Here is a 13,626-nt window from a genome sequence, read left to right as displayed (position 1 = left end):
TCCTGCTGGCTTTGTGGGTGAACGTTTCCAGCTGGTCTCCACCTGTAACCACTCATGGTGATGTCATCAGGTCAGACCAGTGGAGGTGACTCATCGAAGATGGTGCTCTCTTTGTTTCTGTGGGAATGATGTCCAACAGTAGCTGCTATTCCCTTGTTTGCAGCGAACAAAAGAGCTTCACCCTGAGCGGGATTTAAGACGTGCAAATATGTTTAAACGCCTTAATCCGCACGGAGAGCGATTCAATTACGTTAGCCTATAGCTTAAATGGTTCATCTGGACTATTTTAATTGCCGTTCTGCTCAGATTAATTTGCTGGAACACATCCGAGTGTGGGAACCCTGTTGTTTAGCGTTTAAATCTACACTCATTGTATGGGACGCCAGTTGCCCCCGAGATTAGTGACAAGAGGAGTTAAATTGACTCCCAATTGGATCCATCAAGGCTGTTAGCCAGTCAGTTAATTGCATTAGCTTCACCTTGCTGCACTCCTCTATTGGTTCTTTGTTTCCACCAGCAGCGGCGGTTGGTCCAGTCTAGTATTCGGCTCACCCCGCTGCACAGAAGGGGTTTTGACTGGGCTTAGTAGCATCAATCACATTACTGAGGCTGCTACCAGAGTAACCCCGGGGCATGACAAGACTTTTAAACCTTTTTAAACCTAAGTTTTAGGCGGTGGTGTTGTTTGACAGCATTCAAAGGTTTCTTAGTGAGGAAAAAAAGACGATACGCTATGTTTCAAAATAAGAATGAAAATGTGAGGTTCATGCAGTCCTAAAAAAAAATAATACAATAATACTTGACAGTTTGTTGGTGAATTTGAGGAAATATATATGCGATTATTATGAAGCTGTCCCATTTCTCAGCGACTACTAATGTGTTACTGTGCGTAATTATGAATGTTGAGCAGGTTGTTGGCGATCAATGTGCACGCGTCCTCGGGATAAACAAGGTTACTGGGATTTTAGCAGCTGCTTTTTTCATTAGATGACAAATTAAAGGCGGCGATGCACAAAACGACATGTTGGGAAACTCGGATGAGCAACAACTTGTTGCTCTTTTAACTCAAGAGATCGCTCATGAAATCTATATCGCCTCCGTGCAAGCAGTTATAATATGCAGCCGAGTTTGAATCTTTGGATGAGGTGGACTCTGTGTTGTGTGTGTGTGTGTGTGTGTGTGTGTGTGTGTGTGTGTGTGTGTGTGTGTGTGTGTGTGTGTGTGTGTGTGTGTGTGTGTGTGTGTGTGTGTGTGTGTGTGTGTGTGGTGGGGGATTATACAGGAATAGTAAGCACGGCGCCGCAGCAGAATAAGTGCAGCGTGAACTCGGCCTGGGATGGAAAAACAGGATTCAGGGTGTTGCGTCTGACAGACGGAGACAGCGATGCGAGCGCATGAATAAAAGCTCACCATTGAGAGAGAGAAAGTTTGTCTCTCTCTCTCTCTCACACACACACACACACAAACACACACATGACTCATCTGCCTGCCCTTCCCCTCTCCACGCAGCTACTTAAAGCATCAGCTCTGTTATCCAGGGATTGAGAGGCGATGATCAGTCTAACAAAATGATCAGCTGCTTGGTTGGACCACATGGCATGGAGACAATGCTTTCCCGCCGGGGCTCTTCCAGCACGCCGCTCGCCTCCGACAACAAACACACGAAAACAGACGCGCATACAAACCAGCCCGACAGCCGTCTATAAGCGGCGATTGGATTCCATTCTAAGGACCCCATTAATTCCTTATGGATTCTCATATTGATTGGGGTGTGTGTGTGTGTGTGTGTGTCTCAGCCCAGACAGGGTTTTGATGCAGTCTGTGTTGCCTGAAGGTGACTGGCTCTCGTAAGAAATGGGTGAATAAAACCTCAGCGAAGGCAGCAGGGAGGGGAACGAGAGGAATGAGAGGAGGAGAGAAAGAGGCAATGAGAGCAAATGACACGCAGAGGGAGAGGAGAACCAGTGGAAGAGATAACAAAGGAACAACAAATATATATATATGTATATATAAATATATATATATTGGACTTCATGTACACAGAAAATGCATGCCACGATCAATCACTAATTCCAGCTAGAAAAGGAGGTTTTGTTTTCACTCTGTTCTCTTTCATTATCTCACTCTTTCATTAGCTCGTTATGCTAATGAGTCGTTATAAAACCTGCACAATAACTTGCAAATAGGAGGTTACTGGCCCGTATGTGTGCGTGCCTCTTTGTGTGCACGTGTTAGTCAGAGAGGGAGGGAGGGAGCGAGTCGATGCCTGTATACATGCATGTGCACTGTGGGTACCCACAAAGCACACGGGCCGATACGTTTGTTTCATCGCCCATTGATGGGCTTAAACATGACTCTGTGGTAATTAATTAGGCTGCAGGAAGGAGATAATCAGAAACACAAGAGAGGCACACTAGAGAATAGCGAATAAATACGCATTGTGTGTTTGTTGAATGTATAGAGAAGAACTGCAGTATACAAACAGGGCTAAACATCATGTGGCGTGAGGATGAAGCATAGTTTGCCTCCTCCGAGGCCCTCTCTTAGCTTTCTCTCATACAAGGAAATGCCATTATCGGTTGGTCACGAGATGTAAAGAGGGAACACAATGTTCTTTATTCTGCAACTTTGCCAGCAGGGTGAGAATGGATCGAGAGGTGTTATTTGTCATTGTCAAGCTGAGTGCCCTTCTACCCGTCTGATGGTCAACCTGTCTCGCACAATTCCTTTTTTTTTTCCTTCTGTGTTTTCATCTCTCCTCATCACCCCTTCGCCTCTCTCTCCCCCCCCTCAGGTTTGGAAAAAGTCGGCCGCGATTCCAGCTACGAGCAAGAGGGGAAAGTTCAGTTTGTCATGGACGCGGTGTACGCCATGGCCCACGCCCTGCACCGCATGCACCGCGACCTCTGCTACGGATACCCGGGCCTCTGCCCGCGCATGGCCAGCAGCATCGACGGCAAGGAGCTGCTCAGCTACATCCGCGCCGTTAGCTTCAACGGTGAGTCGCAAACCCCCCCCCGAAAACCGGACACACGCAAACCAAACCACACAGCATTGCAATCTATTTTTACCATTTTTTTAACTCTGCCAGATCCCTTCCATCTATCTGACCCTCTAACCTTCACGTCATCCCACCCTTCTCTTGTTTCTAGTGTCTTGCAGCGACTCTCATTACTGCCAGACTGAGGCCTGGAAGAAATCAAACCACTGTCCTCCAAATTCTCTATGAAATACAACACAATAGTGGACTATTAGGCTGTAAGCCTAAGAATGCTGAGACTGTCCAGCCCTGTAGTGTTTATCCAGACTGACTTAAACTCCAATAATCCAAAACCCCCAGTTCTGCTTCTAATTTGCCTAATCATCATCATAAAAAAAATGTCTCATGTGGCGTTTGTTTCACCTTCAAAATTAAATTAATCTTCCCCTCGTATATTATCGGCTTATATTCTGCATATGCGGGTTTGTATCACGTTTGAACCTGGAGAGCCGAATCTTTCATTTCCCCTTCTCTCCACGGCGTTCCGCCACCGCTGACACGTTTAAGTGGGTGAAAGGCATTTATAATTTCCCTTCTAAATAATATCAGACACCTCATTTGAATATTCCCTCATTAATCCGATTTTTCCTCCCCAGATGCGTCGGTACCTTCTCTCCTGTCTTGCCGTTTCATTTCCTGTGTTCTTCTGTCAAAGTCATTGTGTGGGATACGTGCGGGTTAGAGAGGGAATGAAAAGCATTGTGAGATTACAGAACACGCTCGTCTGATTTACTTTCAGAGGCGAGATTGGAAATTGCGCCGACGCGTCCCGTGTGCGGGAATGTGTGCAAAATACGTGTCTCCGCTTGTTGTTACCTGTGCCTTCCCCTGTCCGTCATCGCTAGAAGTGTCGGGGGAATAAAAACAATTCGCAGGCGGGCACTGATTGCTCTCTCTTACCGCAACAGCAGGTTTGTGCTCAGGTGTGTTTGCGCGTTATTGCCGGTCTAGAAGGCAGACAAATCATCCCATAACCGGAAGGTCACAAACTTTATACCCCAATGAATCACTGAACACGTCTCACTTACTGAAAGTCGCCCCTGCTCAAAATGCTGTTACTGTCTCTGGCAGTATTTTGAGAGAACATAAAAAAAGTAGATTAGATGGAGCTTAAAAAATGATCCGGGGATAAGAGGGTGCCAAACAGGCACCTGCCATTAAAAAAAGTTGAATCTGTCTGTGAGACCTTAAGATAGCTCTGTGGAAAGTTCTGGATTTGTATAGTAACGCCGTTCAAATGTCAGGTCCATATAGATGAAGGTATTTGAATAATTAAGGTATTAATGATTCAATGTGTGAGTCCATGTAGCACAGAAAAAAAAAAATCACCCGCAGGTTGCCGGGGGGGCTTTCCATCCCGCTGCTTCATCATGAAAGCGCTTTGGCCTTGGCATGGATTTCGTTTCTATGGCAACAATACCTTGACAACAAATCACGACTCCTACTGCTCGCTTTGTGCGATGGACCTGCACCTCTTTGCTTTTTGGCCTACTGTCTTTTCGTTTGACTTTGGTGAAATAAAACCGATGCTTTGCTACAGAAGCAACAGCGAAGGGGTTTAATACCTTTATAATTTAAGTTTTGACATATATACAGCAGATTGTAAAAGAAGGAAACCTAGGTGGCTTTAAAATAGTTGAAGTCTTTAACAATAGTCTATTTTCTGGTAAAAGTTCAGGTGTGAAAACTCCTTAAATGTTTAAAAGGCCTCTCTGCAGTTTGTCTCAGGGAGAGAATCGTAGGTGATGTGGTTTCTTGGGTGGCCTCGTTGCAGTTACTCTTATCTGGGTTTTTTACATTGACGGCAGCCGGCGAGATTTAAAGCCTTTAAGCCGGCTGCTTTATGTGTGTTTATGTGTTAATGCCTGGGTATATTTGTGTGTTCCAATTAAAAGTAGGTTTGTCATCGATCTGTTTTCAACGATAGAAGTAGCTCTATCTCTCTGTGTGTGTTTGTTGCACATTAAAGGAGAGAGAGTGGCACGGATTCTCTTTCACAAATTCACCTTTTCAGCAGAAGAGAACAAGACGGAGTGAGAGGGATCATTTCAAGTCGTCAGGGCTGTGATTGTTCCTCTCATGGATCCGGACCGAGACGACTTAACTTAAACGCAAGATGAGGAGACAAGGACATTTAGGAAGTGATCCCTCGCCAAAACGCTCATCATGTGACACGGTCGACATTTATTGGTCTCGCTAGTTGTGTAAAGTTACTGCTAAAGTCCGGAGTAGCAATGCAGCTGTTTTTTTTTTCCTTTTTACAGTTGGAAAAAGGAAGAGAACAAAATGTGCAATGAAAAAACATACTTGAATATTTATAAAAAATCTGCATAATCCCGTTGTTAGAGATATTGAAATGATAAATTATCATGCAGTGGGTTTTTTTTTCTAAGTTATATCTTAACTTAAACTCACCTGAGTTGCCCCAGAAATGCTGCAAATAGACACACACAAACAGAGGCTGGTGCATTGCAGAGCGAGTAAGACGAAGAAGGAAACGGACCCCCGGAGTCATTTTCTTGGACACATCGCATTCATGCATAATATGAGTAATGGAATTCAAATCCGAAATAAGCAAAAAAAAAAATGCATTCGAATGTGCTTTACTTTACTTAGTTTGTGCATCAACAGATTAGTAACATCACAGTATTATCTTGCAAAAAGTTCAGACTCTGGTGCCTTAGTTAGAATCTGGACTGTCCTTGTCGATTTAGGATTGCCACTAAAGAGGGAAGGAGTTTTAGTCAGCAGACCGTGACGCCACGCTGCGATGAGCAGAGCAATCAGCAGTCAAACTATCAGGAAAGATGACAGGATGCAATACTGTCTGTTGTATCAGGGTCTGCATGATTACCAGCCACCTCCGAATGGTAGCGGTGCATCCTTGACTCAGAACTCTAAACGCTTGGTGTGTTTTGTGGTTCTTATTAGAGCAACTACGGTAAAACCAATCTGAAAATAAAATCCCAATTAAGAAACTAAATGAGATATTGGCAGTCGAAACTCAAATGGAACTCAAGAAAAGTGATAATGGAATCCCGACAGTGATGTTAAAACAAAACATCAATGTGTGTTTGTTAAGTTGAATACAGAGATTTGATTGGACCGTTCTTGTTCAGAAGGGTGGATCCGTCCGGCTTTTCTCGTCGCCCACGCAGATTAACTCGACCTATTCACATTCCTCAAAGAGGCTTTTCAAATAGAGCCGTTGCTAATGTTTCATGCCCCATCACTCTGTTTGCTCTCTCATTGTTGTACTCTTGTTTCTTGTCTTTCATCTGTCCTTCGCCCGTCGTCTCTGTTGTCCCCCCTTCACCGTCCCCTCTCTCTGTCTCTCTATCTTTCTGTCAGACTCGGTCGCTCTTGTGTTCTCTCCTCTTGCTCCTACGCCTTAAAGCCTTTGACTCATCCTTTCATTTCCCAAGCCCCTTTCCATCCTTCTCTGCTCATCTCTTTTAGGTTCAAATTTAAATTTTCAATTAATGAGGAGGACTTTAACCCGACCAGACTTTCTTTCTGGACTTTTAAATTAAATATGTGTGATTTTAGGGCCCTTCCAGTATGTAAGACAGTATGTTTTCATTCGGTAATTTGACAATCTAAAGTTTAAGTTCCCCCGAAATGCGAGTCCCGTTTGTTAGTTCAGATCGGATCTGAAATAAAATCAAAGACTGGTTCTTTCTGTACTTGCTTGCTCTCCAGTAATTTGATGAAATTGCACCCGGGGGTACTGTTTGTGATCATGATTGCCCTTTTTCACACTCAACAGTTCAGGACTATTAGATTAGTAATATTGTGTGTATATATGTCTTTCACACGTGTGTGCATGTGTGTGTGTGTGTGTGTGTGTGTGTGTGTGTGTGTGTGTGTGTGTGTGTGTGTGTGTGTGTGTGTGTGTGTGTGTGTGTGTGTGTGTGTGTGTGTGTGATGCATGAAGAAAAACTCTCATTGTGCGCTTATCGCTGCCAGGCCGTATCTCCTGTCGGGAGACAAGATGGGCATCACCATGGGAACCGACGTGCGCTAATTAGAGCGGCTTGACTTTGAGACGGTGAACTCTATACCTGCCTGCACAACCTCAGGGGGAGAGACAGACAGAGAGAGAGAGAGAGACAGAGAAAGGTAGGGGGCGAAGAAGCTCACTCGCCCGTAATGACCTAAAGGAGACGGAGACGGAGGGGGGACGGCACTAGAGGAGGAACTTGGAAGATGGTGAAGTTGGCCAGACGTTAATGATGGAGCGAGGAATGGGGGAGTGAAGCAGACGGAGAGATGACCGTATGGAAAAGAGGAAAGGATGAGGTGAAGGTGGAAGGGAGAGAGAATCAGAGGGAAAGATGGACAGCTGGTCAGGAGAGCGATGGATAGAAGTGAGATGACAGCTTAAGATGGGAGGGAACAGATATAAAGAGTCATCTTTAATGTCTCCATTTGGCCAGGAGAGAGAATTGTCATTTTCAGACTGAAGGGAGTCCTGCAATATTTGAAGATTTGGAAAGGGAAGAGAGGGAGAGACACAAAGGCTGGGCCGGCCGGGATGTATCAGACTTTGCCGGGGCGCCGTGACCTTGAGAAGCGAGAAGCTGGGGAGGAAAACAACGAGAAAAGTGGATTTTATATCGCACGGTATTAGAGAAAAAGACTGTTTAACTTAAAGTTAACACCAAGAGAAAGAGAGCGGAGGAGACAGGCAAATAGAGACGTCTGACAGTAGGCGTAGGAGCTTAACGTCCCTGGGTCAGGACGACCTCGGGGAAGAGATAGAGAGAGAGTCTGATTTGTCCTAAACAATTAGTTGAAAACAGCTTTTATATTTTATATTTAGGATAAAAGCCAAGTATATGTGGCTGTCAGGCGTCACTCTTTTCTTCCTCTGTGTTTAAGAGAAGCCAATTACCCAAACTACAGGTGTTGAGGTGTGACAGTCATCGAGGCTCTGCAATCTGCAACACAATGGTTAACTTCTGTGCACGAACCCCCTCAATTCAACCCGACAGTCCCTTGTTGTCTGACGGCAGAGACATCAGAGTAGGAGCAAAACAAAGTGACACTTACGGTGACAGCACCTGCATTGTGTGATTGGCTGTATTGATACACAAAGTAAGTAATAACAGTCCTGGCTATAGAACCCGGGTCGTCAGAGTCACTCAACCTGACAGGACGGGAAAGTGCACGTGGAAATGGCATTTTTCATGTTGTTTTTTTATTATACGTTTTAGACACAAAATGATTTGTATATGAATCGAGAAATAAACAGATGATTTGATACAGAATAATAACCTGTATTCACAGCTATTATGCCATTACTGTTTACTGTTACATTTTGTTTCTGCCCATTAAAAGTGGAGGTGGAGGCCGGAGGTGATTCGCTTGGTGTTGAATAAATAAATGGAAGTAACGGCAGATATGTAGCCTGGCTGTGTCCACGGTTTAAAAATCTGCATGTAAACATCTCTAAAGATCATCGATTGACACGCTAGGTCACGTGTTTTTAACTATTTCCTAGTATAACAATAACTCCATCAGATGATGTGTTTATTATACGTATTTTACAAAGAAATCTCATCATCTTCTCAGTGTCATATTTTACCTCTGTCCTCAGCAATGGGCTGATTTCTGCCAGCAGGGTCATTCATTGAATATCATTTAGATAATAAAACAGAGTAAGAATAGGCAGTAATAAAAGTAATCACACAGAAAAGCCCAAAATGAAAACAGGCAGTATCCACATCCACACAGACACAAATATAACCTGGAATTGGAGTTTGAGGAGACAGGAATAATAATAATAATGTGTTATCGCATACGCTAAGACGCCACCTAATCTCACATCTGTGTAACTTTTTTTGTTGACACCAAATATATACATTCTGTCATGAATTTGTTGTTGAAGGAGATTAGATTTGACCGGGGCAAGAAATGCGAGGCTGTCAGCTGTAGAGACGGGGAAAATACAAGAACACCTAATCTTCTGACAGCCACGGCGCCGTGCAGGCAAACTGACGAAACATGGGATGGATGGATGTATGTATGGATGGATGGATGGATGGATGGATGGATGGATGGATGGATGGATGGATGGATGATGGATGGATGGATGGGTGGATGGATGGATGGATGATGGATGGATGGATGGATGGATCGATGGATGGATGGATGGATGGATGGATGGATGGATGGATGGATGGATGATGGATGGATGGATGGATGGATGGATGGATGGATGATGGATGGATGGATGAGTGAGTGTGTTTCACAGCGATGTAATGCCATCATCATTATTCAGACTCTCTCTTTCACCCGTGCCCCCTCCTCTTCCTCTTCCTCTTCCTCCGTTGAGTCTGGTAATGCAACGCCTTGTTTCTTGTTTTGTTTATTTCTGCCCTTTTTTTTCCTCTCTCCCTTTCATTCCCTCCAAATTGTATTTCCATCCTCCATCCAGGCTGTTTTGTCTCCTTTGATCAACTTAATAGCGGCCCTCTCCTACGGTTTTATCACTTTGTTTTTTTTTTTACTCCTCTTTTCTTTCAGACTGCAGCGAATGCAGATCATGATACAAATGGAGGCTCCTAAAATTAGTTTTTCTGTAATTACTAGTGATCGCCATATGGAGCTCTCTTGTGCTGTGTGTGTGTGTGTTTTTGTGTGTGTTTTTTAAATTGTTGCCTTCTCATGTGACCCTCGCCCTCCATGTTTACCTCACATTCACTTTTTAGTCAGTGTTAACGGTGAGATCCGGACCTCTTCATGAGGCGTAGTGATAGCAGAGAGGCAGGTTAGGATGAGTAGCTGGGGGGAGGAGTGAAAGTTAGAGCGCTGTAGAAATGCACACAGGGAAGAAAATGAGTATTTTTTGGGGAGATAAGGAGCGATGGGATGAAACGAGGCTGGGAGGTAGAGAGAGAGGGAGAGAGGAGGGGATAGGGAGGAAGGAGGAACAGCTGCTGTGGAAGGAGGGAGGGTTAGCCATCAGGGTAGTTACACAGCAAGAAAACTAGCTTGCAGGATGCTGCAAACAGACTGCAAGAAATTCACAAAAGAGTGCAGAATTAAGCAATAAAGTCCAGAGTTAAGCAGCTGCTCCGTGTTCATATACCTCCTCCACTGGAGACCGCTGTGAAAATGACTTTACGTTGGGGGATGAATCACAGTTCTATGATAACTTCTTGTCATGATCCCTTCACTCTTTTTCTCTCCATCCATGTCTTCCTTTGTCTCCAATAACAGCGAGAGGTTGTCCACACATTCTCCTCCTATCTGCCTTTGTCTATCTCTGTCAGCTCCAGAGGTTTGAAGGCCTTATGCTAATTGATATCCTCACATATTTCTGCCCTTCTGTACCTCTCCATTCCCTTTCTTTTCTCTGTCAAACTAAGAAAGTGTTTTTTTTTTTTTTTTTTTTTTTTCTTCTCCAGCTCGCTAGCTATGATATTGGCACATTTTCTCCCTTGTTCACTCTCATTTTCCCTCTCTTCTTTTGCTTTTAAGTCCTGGTGTCTCTGCGTCTGTCTGTCAGATAGACGGGGGGGGTTTGATGCTTTCCCGCAGTCCTGTTCCTCTCCTTTTTTCTTCTATCATCCCCTGTCACTCATTTTTCCATCCTTTTTTCCCCCCTTCCTCTCTGTATCTGTAACAGTTGCCGGCTAAGTGTTGAGACATTTCCGCCGCCTTGATCGCTTTCATCCATATACCTTGTACGCATTTCCTTCTCATCAGATTCAGATGGATGTGACTGACATTCAAAATTCTTGAATTTAGTGGGAAAGCAAATCATGTCTTCATCTACTTTCCTCTGCCAATATTACTCTTTCTGTCTCGTCCTCCTGCTGTGAGTTTTTTTCCGTCTGACTCATTTCAGCTAGATTTAAACTCATGTTGGCTTAATTGCATGACATCTTTCACTCGATAGGAGATCCTGTTACATTATTGAAGTGAAAGGTGAGCTCCCCTTGCAAATCAAGAAGTAACTTGTGAGATTCGTAAGGTTTTCTTGTGATATTATAGCATCTCCAGAAGGAAAATCCTCTTGACTCTGTGGGGAGGCGACAGAGCGGCGCCTCTAGCAGGCAGGGGAACATTATCTTGCTCCGGGACACTTCAGCAGAGCTTGTTGCCTGCGTCACCATGGTTACAGTTAGAAAACTTGGGGAGGGTGTAGGGAAATGTACCTACGACACTGCTAATCACACACACGAGTAACGCAAGTAAAAACAGCATCTCACTTCGAATAACTGAATCGCTTAAGGTGTCGCTACGGGAGGAGGCGGAGGTGTGTTGCCAGGGCAACAGGTAAAACATCCATTTGTCAAGGTACTTAGCGATTAAGTGAGAAGTTGTTAAAAGCTAAATGTTGATACGTTACGACTACCGACACGGATGGGAGTATATTAACACATCCACAGGCTTAATGTATTTGTATGCCTCCATGTCGGAGATATTATCTTCAAGGGTTGTGCATATTTCCATAATATGTCACAAATCTATGGATAGGATGAGTGATTACTTGACTTGGCTGGTTAGATTGAACCCCAAAGAAGTGATTCTAGTTTTCCTTCACCTTTGTCTTTTACTCAAACCAGCAGACAAATACTTTATCTGTGTTCTTAAAGTAAATGTATAAGAGTGCATGGTTATTTTATGTCTTTTATTTTAGATATTTTGGTTTTTATTTTAAGTAAAATCCCACAGGCCCCTACTCAGCCAACCATGAGCTTTAATGAATGAGGTGCGTGCATTTCTTAAACCCAAACATTAATGAGAACTGATGAGGGGTTGTCAGCCACCTGTTTTGCCAACATATTAGCTCGATGCTGTCGGCTCCTGTCAAGCCTATTATACGCATGTGTGCGGTAATTGCTGCTTTTAAACCTGCGGCGTCTTTAGCCACCTTACTCGGAAATGGCGAACAAATGGTACAAAAATACCACGAGATTGAATAATCATTTGGTAGTCAAGGTAACCACTGCTCTCAGAGCAAACAGTTTTTTCTGTGCTGCATAATATGAAGTACCTGCCAGCGTGTCTCTGCTCCAAACATGAAGTGGCTGCATCCTTAACTGGCTTTAATGAGGCACGATTGGTGCAAAGGGGGAATGAGAAGATAACCAGCCAATGGGAGACTGGTTAGGAAAACATCACATGCTCGTCATTTTTTTTTTTTTTTTTTTTTTTTTGCGTTTACAGACCTGAAGTAGCTCAAAGAAATCAGTCAACCAAGGCAAACCCTTTTGGTTTATGTTGCTTTTTGAGTCAAATAAGGACTTAAATAAGTAAACAGGAAAGAGGAAGACTAGGAAGGGAAACGGAGTGGGCATATGCTGGGATGGAATATAGGAACACAGGTTTGTGTTTCAAACGTACGCCAAAGGCCCGAAAAAAAAGACACCGCAGATAATGAAAACGGAGACTATGAGAAAGAGGAAGCAAAGCAGATTCCGTGCTTGTAGTTTTCAGTCTGATGGGCATGAAAACGTCCTGTGGCGAACTCTTTTTTTTTTTCAGCAGGGATGAAGTAAACAGAAAAACCCATTTGTGTTCTACCTGCGCTCATTTCCAGCAAAGCAAAGAGAAAGGAGGAAACATCAAAAATACATGAAGACGCAGAAGACACCAGAGAGGGAGGGAGACGGATAGAGATGGAGATGGGAGGAAAGGGATGGCGGGAGCGATCGGGGAATACAAAGAATTGAAGTTGCTCGTCCGCTTGTGGAGGATTGAGAGTATGAAGGTGTTGTCGCGAGGACGATTGTTTGATACGTTGTTGGCGTTCGCGTAGGTAGCGTGTTCGCTCTGTGGCTAGGTGGTATTGAAGGTAATACATTAATAACATGGAGGCAGTCGCCAACGGCAACAAGTATTTTGCTCTTTCTACTTTGCTTACTAGAGGCAACTTAAAGTCCTTCCTCGAAGTAACTTCCTTGTAACCGTTGTGTATTAGCCGTTCTGTGGATGAGCGAATGTGAAAGAGCAGGTTAAAATGTCACCTTCTACCTCTCTACATGCTTATGTAACAGTTGTATTCACACGTCGTCGGCTTTATACTTGCGAAGGTTGTATCGAACCTACTTACACTCACAAGCGTGGTCGAGTAGCCTTCACTTCACATGGTTTCCTTCATCGCCTCCACCTCTCCGATCTCCTGTCCCCAACGCGCTTCTAACACATCTAATAAATCACTGGAAATTAAAGCGGGAGGGATAATAGTCACCGTTAGGAATGTAGCACTTCTGGCAGAAGAGGACCACATTCATAACTCGTGCTAACAATGAGAGATTGAGACCTCGACCTTTGTCTCTCTATCGATTCAGTCCTCCTCCATTCATCCATCTACCTCGCTAAGCCTCACCGTCACTCGCCCATTCACCCTCTTTCAACCATTATCTCTATCTCCCATTACTTAGGCTGGCATTGATGAAGCTTTTTTATCTGTCACTGAGTTTCTCCGTCTCCATCTTTTACTCGCCCCACCCTTCTCTTTTTACCTCCTATGCTCTCGTTTATCCCAGACGAGTTTCCTTTTTCTTATTTTATTCTGTGATTCCTATTTTTTCCGTCTTTGTTTTCTTTCTATTAGTCGATTTGCCATC

At 44.0% G+C, this 13,626-nt stretch overlaps 1 protein-coding gene across 3 annotated transcripts in view; it reads left to right on the top strand.

Annotated features, from left to right (window-relative positions):
• The window catches only part of grm8a (glutamate receptor, metabotropic 8a), a 170,113-nt gene that overhangs the window by 131,547 nt on the left and 24,940 nt on the right, over positions 1–13,626 (top strand). For all 3 annotated transcript variants that reach the window (XM_084038412.1, XM_084038411.1, XM_084038413.1), the window contains exon 7: positions 2,795–2,998. In XM_084038412.1, the coding sequence (XP_083894538.1) occupies positions 2,795–2,998 (204 nt within the window). The remainder of the gene's footprint in view (positions 1–2,794; positions 2,999–13,626) is intronic.

This window comes from Eutrigla gurnardus (assembly GCF_963514095.1).
Source record: "Eutrigla gurnardus genome assembly, chromosome: 21".
In the NCBI taxonomy this organism is placed as follows: domain Eukaryota; kingdom Metazoa; phylum Chordata; class Actinopteri; order Perciformes; family Triglidae; genus Eutrigla; species Eutrigla gurnardus.
The sequence above is the reverse complement of the archived record's forward strand: the minus strand, read 5'-3'. Positions and strand labels throughout refer to the sequence as shown.